At 37.6% G+C, this 14329-nt stretch overlaps 1 protein-coding gene across 3 annotated transcripts in view; it reads left to right on the top strand.

Annotated features, from left to right (window-relative positions):
- The window catches only part of DOCK10 (dedicator of cytokinesis 10), a 263202-nt gene that overhangs the window by 141562 nt on the left and 107311 nt on the right, over positions 1 to 14329 (top strand). For all 3 annotated transcript variants that reach the window (XM_063115061.1, XM_063115054.1, XM_063115070.1), the window contains exons 4-7: positions 2747 to 2829; positions 11413 to 11485; positions 11777 to 11899; positions 12158 to 12292. In XM_063115061.1, coding sequence (XP_062971131.1) covers positions 2747 to 2829; positions 11413 to 11485; positions 11777 to 11899; positions 12158 to 12292 — 414 coding nt within the window. The remainder of the gene's footprint in view (positions 1 to 2746; positions 2830 to 11412; positions 11486 to 11776; positions 11900 to 12157; positions 12293 to 14329) is intronic.

Here is a 14329-nt window from a genome sequence, read left to right as displayed (position 1 = left end):
AAGGAGGCCATAGGCCCACAGCATCCCAAGCAATGGAGCTAGAACTTTCAGGATTAGGTAGTCCTCTCTTGGTATCCACGGGGCATTGGTTTCAGAACCTATTCAGATACCAAAATCTGCAGATGCTCAAGTGCCTGATGTAAAATGGGGTATTTGCATATAAGTCACACACCTCCTCTCGTATACTTTAAATCATCTCTAGATTACTTATAATACCTAATACAATGTAAATGCTATGTAAATAGTTGTTATACTGCTGTCTTTCTCAAATGAAACAAACTATATTTTAGATATATTTTAAATATATTAGCCCATATTAGCACATATAATAAATTAGAAGAGATATTTGTACCCCATGTTTACTACAGCACTATTCAAAATAGCCAAGGTATGGAATCAACCTAGGAGTCCACTGACAGAGGAATGGATAAAGAAAATGTGGTAGTTAACACAATGGAATACTACTTAGCCATGAAAAAAAAAAATGAAATCCTGTCATTTGCAGCAACATGGATGACCCTACAAGACATTATGTTAGGTACAGAAAGATAAATACTGCATGTTCTCACTCATATGTGGGAGCCAAAAAAAACAAAAACAAAAAAGTTGAGCTTTTAGAAGTAGAGTGGTTACTAGAGTCTGGGAAAGAAAAGGGGGGCGTAGATAGAGAGAAGTTGATTAATAGACACAAAATTACAGCCAGATAGGTAAAATAAGTTCTAGTGGTATACAGCAATACTAGGCATCTATAATTAACAGTAGTATATTGTATGTTCTCAAATGGCTAGAAGAGAGGAGTTCAAATGTTCTCATCACAAAGAAGTGATAAATGTTTATGAAAATGAATATGCTAATTATCCTGATCTGACTATCACACATTATGTACATATATTGAAATATAACTCTGTATCCCATGGATATGTACAATCAATAAATGTCAATTAAAAATATATTTAAAAGATAAAGTTTTCATATATAATATATTTAAAATATAGTTTGTTTCATTTGAGAAAGACAGCAGTATAACAACTATTTACACAGCATTTACATTGTATTAGGTATTCTAAGTAATCTAGAGGTGATTTAAAGTATACAAGAGGATGTGTATGGGTTATATGCAAATACCCCATTTTACATCAGGCATATGAGCTTCTCCAGATTTTGGTAAACAAGAAGGTCCTGAAACCAATGCCCCGTGGATACCGAGAGAGGACTACAAAAACATGAAAGTTCTAGCTCCATTGTTTGGTATGCTGTGAGCCTATAGCCTCTTGGCCTGATTCCCTATCATCTTTACCTAAAATAGAGAATGCTTTAGTCAAGGAACATGTTAGTGCTCAGTTTTCCTTCCTATTTCCAGAGACTTGTGTGTTGGAGATTTGGTTCAGGAATTGGCAAGTTAGTATATTTAATTTTAGCTGACTACGCTGTTTTGTTCACATTCCCCTTCTCAATCTATTCTAGTCAATACAGGTCTCCTAATTTCCCCTTTTACTCTTCCTCTCTACGTTCATATGTCTTGTTGCTGTTTTGTTTTTAACCTCTTCTTTTGTCCTGTTCTCACAGCTGCCACCTTCTACTCCTGTCTTTGTCCTGGTACTCAGTCCCCAGTTAGTGCATGGGCATTTCCCTGAACAAGTTAAGTTATGGTGCTGAGCGAGTTCGAGGCCAGAGAAATCCAGAACAGCCTAGGACTCCTAACCACCATCCTCACTCACTGCCTTTTCTGGGCATCTGTAGGGATCCAAGTGCCCAGACCTGTGTTCTGCATCCACCTTTCCATGATGGGCACTGGGTCACTCCCGGTCTCTGTCCGTTTCTGCAAAGGTGGAGCCAGGGCTTCCTTTACTGTAGCAGCTCCTCCTCTTGCCTGTCCCCTTCCTGCTTGCAAGGACAATCACAGGTCTTTATTCCTCACAGTGCAGTAAGTTTGTTGCTCTTCAATTTTTCCATTAATGCTAGAAGACAGGTTTACTTGTAATCCTCAGAACCATGTGATTTTAGAATGGAAAGGCATCCCAAAAGCTATCTAGTGAAATCACATTACAAATTCCTGGTCAGTACAGTGGTAGGTGCATGGCAGGTGTTAGGAAAATAGTTGCCATCAATTAATACCATAAAATCAACCATCACGCACCACTATACAGTAACTATTTTGTGCTATTAACTTTGTTTTTAAAACAGCTTTCAGTTATCTTTTATTCACATCTGTTTATAAGATCTATAAATAATCGTAGAGAAGGACGTGCCTTAAAAGGCATGAGTTTCAGGCTGACAAGGGTGATGATATAAAAAGGAAAAGGATTGGTTACTGCAGTAAGAACAAGAAATGGCCTAAAGTTATGACAAAAGGATTACGTACAAATAATAACATCTTTCACTACCAAGAACTGTTAGATAATGGAAGGAGTTGCCATGGAAAGCTAAATAATGATGATTTCTGAGGTTAGCAACATATCCGGTATGATTTAATGGGTGATTAAATTAAGTTTTCCTTGATGGAGTAAGATAGAATAAATATGTTACGTGATTTCTCCCCCATGAGTTTGGAAAAGGTTAGATTTCCATTTTATTGAAAATGTAAAATGATTATAAAGAGCAAGCCCCCTACCTACCTTAAAATCACTAACCTAGCCACCTTAACACCACTCTGGGGATATGAGAACTGTTTCCGTGGGACTTTTTACCAGGACAGCTGACTTTTTTCATGATAATTTTTATAATTGTCATTTTTTTTTTCTTTCAGGCTTGTAAATTTTATAGTTCCCAGTGGTATGTGGTAAACTACAAATATGAACAATATTCTGGAGACATTCGTCAGTTACCTCGGTAAGAACCTGTTGTGAGTACTCTTGGGTTGTTTTCATATATAGAATATCTTCTCTATTCAATTTCTGCCATGGTTTATTAGTACATGTACATAAATCTAGTGTCAAGGTACATTAGGAAAAAAATATAAATAAGAGAGGAAAGATAAAACATTTTATTCAACAGTGTACAGTTTATATATTCCCAGAGTTTGGCGTGAGTTGTAAGCGTATTCTGATTTAATTTTTGAATGAGGTTCAATCATTATGTTATTCTTTTGTGAGCTCTTCTTTCAATAGCAGGTGCAAGAGGATCAAAAAAGCATCATGTGACCAAAGAGTTTTTCTGACAATATTCTATACAGCATTTCACATTAGCCACTTGTCTCACATATTTTCATCCTGGGATACCAAAAATCATGAAAATAAACAACTTCCACAGCAGTGATATATATGTAAGAACAGTAAAAATGAAAATAAACACCTAATTTTTTCCCTGACTATTGAGAAATTGATACCAAGAAGGAGAAGAAAAAACTGCCCCAAAGTAAGAAACTTTAAAGAACAGTACGTATTCAAAACGAAAATCAGAAATTGGAGTTGCATTACTGTGAGGAACAAAACAGTGTTCCTCCAAAACAGCAAATCTTTTTTTTTTTCTAAAGACTAAACATTGACTACTACCAATTCTCTGAACATTCTTGTAGACTCAGGTCTGATAGATAACCTCTTGCAACCCCCCTGCTGGGAAGGTCCACCACACCCTGGGCCTTTGTGAGTAATTACTATATTTAGAATGTCTGGGTGGTGATCACATGCTTTTTGTAGGCACAATCAAAAAGCAAACATTTTTTAACATCAAGACTTCCTCTTTCTGAAATTAGTTCTGAGAAGTAGTTACAACTTGGAATCTGCATCCAAGCAGTTGGAAGAATGCATATAAAGTGAGAGGATGTCAACAGTAGCATGTTGCTGCCCTTTTAAATAAATGCCTTTTCATCGTCTTCAGGTCTGCTGAGGTCTTCAGTGGCTATATCCCCAAACACTTTATCTTTTCTTATATTTGTGACAGAGTAAAGAAAAAAAGTAAATATAAGATTTCATGTTAGCAGTATTCTTCCTCTGTTAAAACAATAGAGAAAGCATCTCATCTGCAGTAAGAACAGGTTCTGGACATGGTTGTTGAGCAGGGATTCTCATCAAACATGCAAAGATTAATCGCATGAAAAGAAATGAGAAAGTTACTGAAATATTGTTGTGAATTTTGCTTACTTTAAGGAAGTGGAAGTTGATACCAAGAAAGAAAAGAATAAAACTGGTCCAAAGTAAGAAACTCTAAAGAACTGTATACGTTCAAAAGGAAAATCAGAAGTTGTAGAATATAATCCTCTAGCACATACCCTAGAATAATGAAGACTGTAGCACTGAACAGCAGAATTATTCCTTAATGATTTTACAAAGCTAAGCACTCTCCCCTAAAGACTACACATATTCGTGTCAGTAGTGGAAACAGATATTTACTAGGGCCTTCTGAGACTGTTAGAAGTAAATCATTTTTGTACCTTCTGGATTGGAAGAATTCTCCTATGTCTGCTACCAACTTAAATTGATCATTTCTTTTGATGAGTTGCTGAGGCTGAGAAATAAAATTTTGCAATTATGGAAAAGTGAAAAGGAGGTGAAATTTATTCTTTAAAACTCAAAATTGTGTTATTATTGACTCGTAAGAACTCCACTGTCTTTTAAGTGTGCATTCATAGGAAAACACTAGAGAGATATATAATTTCAGGCTACAATGTAAAATGGTAGCCTTCACATTTTAGGAATAAAAATCAGCACTGAACTTGGAGTTCCCAGGAGATAAGAGCAGCATAAAAATATATAACACCACTGATTTCATTAACCCACTAGATAAAATACAGAGATGTATGAACATATTAATGTTTTTTTTACCACAGTTGATTTGATAGAAAGAAGAAAATATTGTAAGAGTATATTTCATGACTGAAGATCAAATAAAGTATGACCAGTTTAGCTGGGCTGAATTAGAACAGGATGTGGGGTTTCTTTGGAGGGGGGGGTGTTTTTTAATAAAAGCATTTTTTGAGTGTCTACAGTGAGCCAGAATGTTCTGGTGCCATACAAACATGATGTCATTTAACACTCATATCCCTCTGGAATAGGAATTGTTATCCCCATTTTATAGAGGAGCCTTGAAAGGTAACTTGCCCCAGACTTCACTGCTAATAACTGGTGGGCATTCAAACATCCCCACAACCTTGTATGGATGATGGAGGTAATTTGGGTATAGAAGTGAGAAATGAGACTGCTTATAAATTACAAGTAATGTTGGGGTCAAAACTAGAGGGTGAGGTCCCTGATGGACCCTTTATGTCAGGATCCCAAAGGTTCTTGGAGACCACACACTGTTCATGGGGAAAGAATCTTAAAGCCAGTAGCCACAGGTTCAAATCTTTTAGTGATCTTTAAAAGAGAGAACAGTCACTGCATAATAGCCTCCCCCACCCCACCCCCAGACATCAGACTGAGAGTGATGATTGCTCATTAAAGGCAGGGAGGTTGTGCCCTGTGAATAAATGGGAACAAAGCCGGGAAATAAGAGTCCTCAGTAGCCCTCAAGCCTCAGCAGCAATCTAAACACTGTCTGCCATCCATGCCCAAGAGCCTTTACTTACATGCTGGGCTTTCCTCCCACGGCTCTGAACACCAATATTCTTCCCCTGTGCTCCAACCCCAATAGTTTTTCCCTCCTGAATGCTCCAAGCGTGGCCCCTGCTCAGAACCTTCACTCTTGCAGTTTCTACTGCCAGAATGATTTTTTTCCCGAATCATCACACAATCTGGGAGTTTAAATGATACCTCCCAAGAGAGGCCATCCCTAATTACCCCTTCTAAATTTGGCCTCTGCTGTCCCTAACCTGGTCACTCTTTTCTCTTCCCCTCTTTGATTCTCTTAACGACCATTTCTAGGGAAATTATCTTGCTTATTTCTGCATAATTAATTATTGACTCTCTGCTCCCCTAGAATGCCAGCTTCCTCTGTTCGGGGATGTATTTTCTGGTATGGGGTTGGCATTACCACCGCTCTTCCACGTGCCAGGTACTATCTGGAAACTGGGGATGAAGAGTGGCCTCCAGGAATTAAGACAGCTCTCAATTCACACTGAACTCAATTAACCAAACTCAGAATTAGGAAAAGCCAGCAATGAAGGTCATGCCCACATTCACCACAAACCTACTCCCAGATATGACCTACATTGACACTCACTGGCCTGCACATTTTTTTTTTCCTAAATGAGGAGAAGGATCTGCTTGAATACGGCTAGTGACTACTGGAGTTGGCTGAGTTATGCTATTGACCTCATGGGTGGTATTTGTCTCATATCTTCTGGGTTATTTTTGAATCAGAACACTTACTGTGAATTTAAGAGAAATATTTAAAGAAAATTTTATTTTAGGAAAAAGTGTGGAGACTTTGTAAGTTTTAATATAGTATAATATATATAATAGGGTAACTATCAAAATATTAAATGTAACATTTGGGAAATTCTTGAAAACTTTTTCAGCATTTGTATGAAGCTCTTTTCTCTCTCCTAAATGATTTGTTTTTGAAATATATGAGAGAAAAATCGTTGAGAAATTCTTACTCAACATTGTCTTTGAGAATATTTTATCTATATTTTTGTACAATTTTTGACTTTCCTTAGTATAAGAATCAGTTGTCATTTTTGGTGACTCAGTATAATTCCTTCAATTCTTTAAAGATTTTAACCCTCCATCACTCTTAAATGTTATGCAAATTTTCAAACATAGAAAATGTTGAAAGACTTGTGTACAATGAACATCCATATTCTCACCACCTAGAATTTGTTTTTCCATTTTCCTGTATTTGTTTTATCACATTACCTGTCCATCCACCCATCCCTCTAGCCATCCATCGATCCAACTTATTTTTTATTGTTTCAAAGTGAGTTTAAAACATCAGCACACTGCCTCTCTAAACACCTCAGAATGCATATCTTTAAATGGACATATATGTTTGCACTTTAATTTTCTCTTTCGAGGTAAAATTTACCGACAGGTAGATGCACAAATCGTGAGTGAACCATTTGTGAACTTCTGACTGTGAGCACACCTGTGTGACTCAAACCTCTGCTGAGATACGAGCATTATTATTACCTCCAGAGACTAACTTCCTGGTCATTCCTCAACTCTGCTTCCTTTTCCCTTCAGTGACAACCACTGCTCTGATTTTCATAACACTGGAATCATACCATGTGTATTTTTGTACTCCTGGCTTCTCTTACTTAGTGTGTTTTTGCATGACATCCATGTTGTTTGTTGCATGTTTCAGTGGTTCCTTTTCCTTTCTGAATATCAACAATGCTTTGCGTGGATCTGCTATAGTTTGTTGAGCCATTCTCCTATTGAGGGACACTTCTTCAGCATTTTGAGCTGAGTTATTCATAAATCACTTCAAATCCATGGATTTCTGTGAAACTTTGGCCATAATTTTATAGGCTATCTCAGTCATCATTTCCACTTCTCAACTAGGAGATTTGTGGAAAACCTCACGAATATTTACCCTTATACATTGAGATTTCACGAAAACCTGACTTTGTCCCCTTACTCCTCTGTTCTTCTACCATTCCTGGTTTGAAAAGCTGTGCCCTCTCTCCCTTGTTTACAAGTGTGTTGTGGAAACCAATGCTAATGAGAGAATATGGACTGTGGAACTGACCAATATTGAGATCGATCCACGGTCATCAAAAACAAATGCCTACAACATTACTCTTTGCTAAGAAAGAGGAGGAAGTACAAGCCGTGCTTGCAAAGAGGACAGAATGAGGAGATCAGAAGCAAGGAGCAGTGTATCGAGGTCACAGGAGACTGATGGGAAATGACCAGCATAGGGCCAAATGTTGACGTCCCAGGTTCAAGTTTGTTTTTGCTGCCTCTCCCTCCTCAGTTTCCCCTGCCATTCCCTTTTCATTCCATTCTCTTGAGATGTTTCCTCAATCTTCCCTTTACAGCCATGCCATCATTTTAAGAATCCTGGAACACTCATGTTCCATCCTCTGCAGACATAATACTTTGTGTAACTGCTCTGAAATCAGCTATTTGAACCTGCCTCTGAATCTCAGGTGACATATTACCTCTCACAGCAGGGGTAGAGAAGAAAGGATTGTCTTTAGGGCTTTATTTTGCCAATCAAATGAAAAGGTAAAAAGGGCTGCTTCTTGTTCAAGGAATGTCAGATATATCAAAAAGAAAATAAATATTTTTGGTGGGGTAGGAAGAATTTCCCTGTGGTCCTAAAATAACACGGTGTAGTCTGCCACTTGCTCTACCTTAACGCAAAGTTGACCCTGACCAAAAGGAGCAGAACAGGTTAACTAACATCTGCGCATTTGGCACAGATAAGCTTGAGTATCTCTAAAGCTCTGCAAGAAGGAAAACTAATTACAGGTACATCAGTATTCTTTGGAAGAGAAAAATAACTGTAGTCTTACTTAATGTGCTTATTAAAGATGGTCTAAACTCACCTTTCCTAAATACAGGAATTATTTCAGAGATGAGTCTTCTAATCCCATCTCTTTCACTGTGTGTTTATGTAAGTGACCATTATGGGCTTTGATTTTATCTCTGTAAAATGGCAAAATTAGACAAGACTATGGAGCCCCAGTTTTGTTATGAATGTCTGATTGCACACATTTATAATTTAATAAATAGCAACATTCCACTTAATACATATTTAGACTTCAGTACAAAACTTCTGTATCTATTTTTGAACTTCTTTGTATTTGTAAATAAGTCATGGATGAGGAAGGTCATACCGTGTATTAACATGTTTTTGAAATTTGAGAGAGCACATGCCCGTACGTACAAAATGTATGTATACACAAACATTTATTGAACACCTGTTATGTGCCAGACCTTGAGGTAGAGATAACCTTGAAATAAACATTTCTTACCACTCTTCATTCAAGCCTGCAACTGTTGCAACTATTTCAGTCTTGGGATTTTATCGAGACTATGCAGGAAAACAAAATAGAGAAGTGACTTGGAACTAGGACTTATGCAGGACTCCAGATATCATCCTTAATGCTCTATCTTAAGTACTGTGTTCCTCAGAACAGCTTTATTGTTCTTAGTTATTGATTTGGGTAGCAAGCAACCTTTTATTAATTTGAATTTATAAAACAAAGTCATGATAGTAAAGTACTTTTAAAAAACCTATTTAACATGTTGGAGGTACCTCTTAAGACTGAATTAGTCCATTTTTGTTTTTTATAGGAAAATATCTGGAACTGGGTAATTTATACAGAAAATGAAATACATTGCTTCCATTTTCTGAGGCTGGAAAGTCCAAAGTCCATCTGGTGATGACGACAGTGACCCAGGGATCTCACATTGCCAGATGGTGGAAGCACACCCCCAACCACCATTATTAATCCATTCACTAGGGCACGGTCCTACAATCCAATCACCTCTTCAAGGCTCCACCTTTCAATCGCCATAATAGGATTTCCCACCTTCTTAACAGTCACAGTGGGGGCCAAGTTTCTAATACATAAAACTTGGGGGACACAATTCAAGCATCAGTGAGTTTGGGGTGGGGGGAGCATAGTTCAATCCACTACAGACTTTTCTTACCAAAAATGTGTTCTACAGCTAAGAAGATAATTAGCAAAATGACTTCTAAAAACAGAGTTTTAGATTATACCATTTCATATTATTTCACTTCTGTGATATCCTTGTTCACACTACCTATCATTGATTCAATCAGCAAATACATATTGAGCATCAATAGCAGTAGGAAAGGAAACAGGTGAGATACAGGTGGGAATTCACTAGAATTTCTGGCTTTGAGAAATGTGTGATTGGATGGAGGACTAGGAGAAGTGCACAAATAAGAGGATCTGGCAAGCATCGTAATAGACTTACACACAGAGTCACAGGAAGAGAGTCCTAGTTCTGCACAGTCCAGGATGACTTCATGGAAATGCTTTGGGGGCACAGACTCTTATCAGGTTATAACAGATTATTCCGCTTTAAAAAGGAATGAAATCCTGACACATGCTACAATGTAAATGAACCTTGAAGACACTATGCTAAGTGAAGTAAGTCAGACACAAAAAGACAAATATCACAGGACATAGTCAAAGCCATAGAGACAGAAAGTAAAAGAGTGGTTCCCAGGGGCTTGGAGGAAGGGCAACGGGAAGTTACTGTTTCGTGTGTACCGTTTCTGTACGGATCATGAAAACGGTCTGGATATGGCTGGTCACGGTGGTTACACGGCAGTGTGAATGTACTTAATGCTGCTGAATTGTACACTTAAAAATAGTTAGAATGGTAGATCTTATGTGTATTTTACCACATTAAAAAAAATACACCTCTTATCAGGAATGGAGAAAGTGGTTCTGATCTCAGACCTTCCTTAGTTTAACAGTAAGGACAATGACTTTATGTGCATGTTTTAACTTTCCCTGCTGGGAACGTGCATTTCTGTGTCTTTCAGAGGGAAAGTAAAAGAGTATTTTAAAGCCACTGGTCAGAGCCCTGTGTGAATGCACAGTATGGCAATTTCGTGTCTCCTTAAGTATAAGGCATCCTTGATCATTCACCTTCCTATCTGGAATACCATCAACATAGAAAACGATTTGTGATGGGAATGCCAAATGTGCCCTGGTCTTTTTTGCTCAGTATTCAGACTTAGAGGTTGTTTCTACACAACATAAGTCATCTTAAGGAAAACACGAACATTCTATGAAATTGCCACACATCGGATTTTATGCAGTAAAAGGGCCAAACAACTGGATATCAAGGAATGCCCATACTTTGGATGATGTTGTCTGGTTTCCATTCAACCATTAGTGATGAAAAAGAATCAAGTCAAAGAGAGCTTATCTCTGACTTATTTTACCATTTATAACACCAGGTAAACACTCTTGCTCCTCTGGGTTGGCCAGTCATGCTGTGACTTAAACAGGCATTTCCATGCTACCGTGGGAATGCACAAAGTGAGCATAACTGCCACTAAGTCCCTTTGGTGCCACCCTTTGAGGGGGCTGCAGTAGAGGGAGCAGCACAGCCTAGTGGCCTGAGCACAGGCTGGTTCTCAGGAACAGGGTTCTTCAAGGCTGAGGCTCTTCAAATGACCTTCATGTAGCCTTGAGCATGCCACGGCTCAAGGTGAGTCACCAGTATAGGTGACTCAGAAAAGGTAATGAAAATATCAGTATTTAATATTCCACTTCAAAACGTGGAGGAGGGAAAATAGAAACTATCAAACCTTTAAAATTGTCCTACTTGCTTTTATCTAATTCGAAAAGATATGTGTAAATCTACAGAAATAGTAACTCCATGGTTTAAAATAGAGACTTATTGACTAAAGATAAGATGTAATAGTGTAGATGAAAGTTAATGTTTCTAATGGAAATAGGACCTTCACAAGATTATGTTATTTTATAAAAATTTGTAAGAATGCCAGCACAGTAGTTGTTACCCAGGGAGCTGCTGAAAATGAAAGCAATGTTTCAAACGACAAATCAGAATTTTTTTTTTTTTTAAATATCAGAGCAGAATACAAACCAGAGAAACTTCCTTCACATTCCTTTGAGGTTGACCATGAAGATGCTGATAAGGACGAGGTAAGTACATTGTCGAAACTGAAATGTTTAAAACATGAGGACAATTAGTTCCTGTCTTGCACTAGAGCGTTTCACATTCTGAGCAGTTTTTCATAAGCTGCAGTAGCTGTTTGTGTTAGGGCATTTAGCCAAAATGAATCACGGGGGATTTTTTTGGTTTTTATTTTTAAATTGAACATAATTATTTAAGATGAGTCAAAAAGAGGAAAAGGAGTCTTGTTTTTTGTGTGCAGTGTCTGTGATCTGCGATCCACAAAGATGGCTGTCATGCTAATGATGCCTTTTGTACAGGACACCACGTCCCACTCATCCTCCAAGGGCGGTGGGGGAGCGGGAGGAACCGGCGTTTTCAAGTCTGGCTGGCTCTACAAGGGGAATTTTAACAGCACCGTCAACAATACCGTTACTGTTCGGGTAAGGAGACATCAAGACTCATCTTTGTTTCTGTCACCTCTCTTGACACCCTCTCCTTCGGTCACAGCACAGAGCAGAGCCATTTGCATTGAGTTTATGTTTCATGTAATATTTTATTTAGGAGGAAGTAAGATGCTCTTCTCTAGAACAATGCCCTAGAAATATAGCACTCCTGAAGGAATTAGGAAAATTCTAATTTTCATGAGTAATACCACACTACAACTTAAACAACCTCTTTATATCTTTTTCTTTATTTAGTCATTCAAAAAGCGTTACTTCCAGCTGACACAGTTGCCAGATAACTCCTATATTATGAATTTTTACAAAGATGAAAAAATATCCAAAGAACCCAAAGGCTGCATTTTTTTGGATTCCTGTACAGGTGTGGTGCAGGTGAGTAGAAATTCCTTTTCCCCTTGAATTTTTTTTTTAATTGAAAAGTGTGTTCAACAAATATTTTTAAAATGTCTGATATGAGCCAAGACTGTCCCAGACTCGAAGGAGTCAGTGAAGAACAAGGCAGCCTAGATCTCTGCTTTCACAAAACTTACTTTCAAAAGAGAAAGAAAAACAGGAATAAGCAACAAAAATAAACAGAATGTGAAATCAGTAAAATTTGCACTGAAGAAAATAAACAGGGTAACAGAGGGAGAGAGATGAATGGTGAGGTTAGACAGGAACATTGATACTTGAGAAGTGAGAAAAGCATTTTTTGTGGAGAGACCATTTGATCTGCAGACTAAAGAATGAGCAGGGGCAGCAGGTGCAAAGGTCCTGAGGCAGAGCAAGTCTGATATATCCAAGGAGAAGAGGAAAATGACCATATGTGGCTGCAATGTAGAGGTCCACTGAGCTAAAGAAATTCAGTAAGGTAATATATAAATCACCTAGCTCAAATCATGCACTTAATAAATGTTGTTTTTATAATTAGGTAATAATGAGATAGTAAATTTACAGTGTGCATCCACTCATCTTTCTTTGAAAAGGAGGTTTTCTTCAAAGACAAAGGCTACATTGATTCCCAAGAGTTTAATTTCAGAAACAGACATAGTGCTTTCAGCAGATAATGCTGTTCTGCAAGTTCTTGGTATTCAAATTATGGTCCTTACTGTTAAATTTGACATGGAACATAGTGGCAAAGGGAAGCAGAATAACTCCGTAGACTTCACTTGGACATCTTAACTTTAAAACCTTTATTCTTTCTACTCTGATGAAATAGTTATCCTTAATCCCTATTACGTAAAAATTGAAGCAATCAAGTATTTTAACAATTTACCCTCAAATTTCACAATAAGACTCTGGCTCATTGAGGTTGAGATCTCTGCTTCTGGTCACAAGCCACTAGAGCAGTACTTTCTGTTGCCACCAAGCCTCAGGCACTCACATAGCTTGTTTCATAGCTGACATTACGTCTGAGACCACTACTGGGGGCACTTGGATAAGTGGACACAAAATAGAGTCACTCAGTCCTGGCCTATTTCTGGACAGTTCATCTGTTAAAACCTGGAACTCCTCCAGAAAATAATAAGGCTGAACTTTAAAAGGAAAGAATTAATTAAGTGTTGCTGGACACTCCACTAGAATTGAAAGATAATTGCATTTTAATACAGATGCCAACTTTCCTTATGGAAAGGGCAATAAGGGTCTTAATGGAGGGTGGAGATAGTTTTCTATTATTGGTCACAAAGAAGACTTCTGGGCCTTAGAAACAAAAAGTAAAAGTTTAGCAATAGATTAAAGATCAATAACTACATTTTATAGACACCGAGCTGGAAAATTTAAATATTTTCTTTTCCATTTGTACTTTAAGGCTCACTCTAGCAAATGAGTCATCATTTTTTTCATTTTTTAACCTCTTCATCATCTCTCTAACTTAAATTGTGTTTCAGTCTCTGCTTAAACATTGTCTTGGAAAGAAAGAGTCTTGTGGGGGGAAACACGAGCTTGGGATTCATGAAGGTCAGCATTGAAATTCTAGTTTTGCCATTTACTATCTGAAGGCTTTGAGTGAGTGACTCAACCTCTTTGATCTCAGGTCTCTTGCCTGTAAGATTAGGATAAATGTGCTAACATGTGAAAAGGACTGGGAGATGGTATGTCATCAGTCTTTCTTCCCTGGTTCTCTTATTAATCACAAAGGTTACATCTTTGGAAGATAGACTTCTATTGTGGGAAAGCCTTTTTAGAAAATCTTGATTCATCTCTCTGAAATTTCTACCTAAAATGTGCTAATTAATTTAACTTTTTCTTTATTCCATTAATTCATTCAACAAACTTATTTAGTGCCTCTGACATGCTAGGAACTGCACCAGCATGGAGAATTCTTTGTTGAGGTCAAAGTTGGAGACGAACTTAGCCACATACTCATTATTATACATTATTGCAAGAGCTATAACAGTGTTATGAATGGCAGAGTCCATGGAATGTTCT

This window comes from Cynocephalus volans, chromosome 1 (genome assembly GCF_027409185.1).
Source record: "Cynocephalus volans isolate mCynVol1 chromosome 1, mCynVol1.pri, whole genome shotgun sequence".
Taxonomy (NCBI): domain Eukaryota; kingdom Metazoa; phylum Chordata; class Mammalia; order Dermoptera; family Cynocephalidae; genus Cynocephalus; species Cynocephalus volans.
Note: the sequence above shows the minus strand (reverse complement) of the source record. Positions and strands in the feature narration are given on the sequence as shown.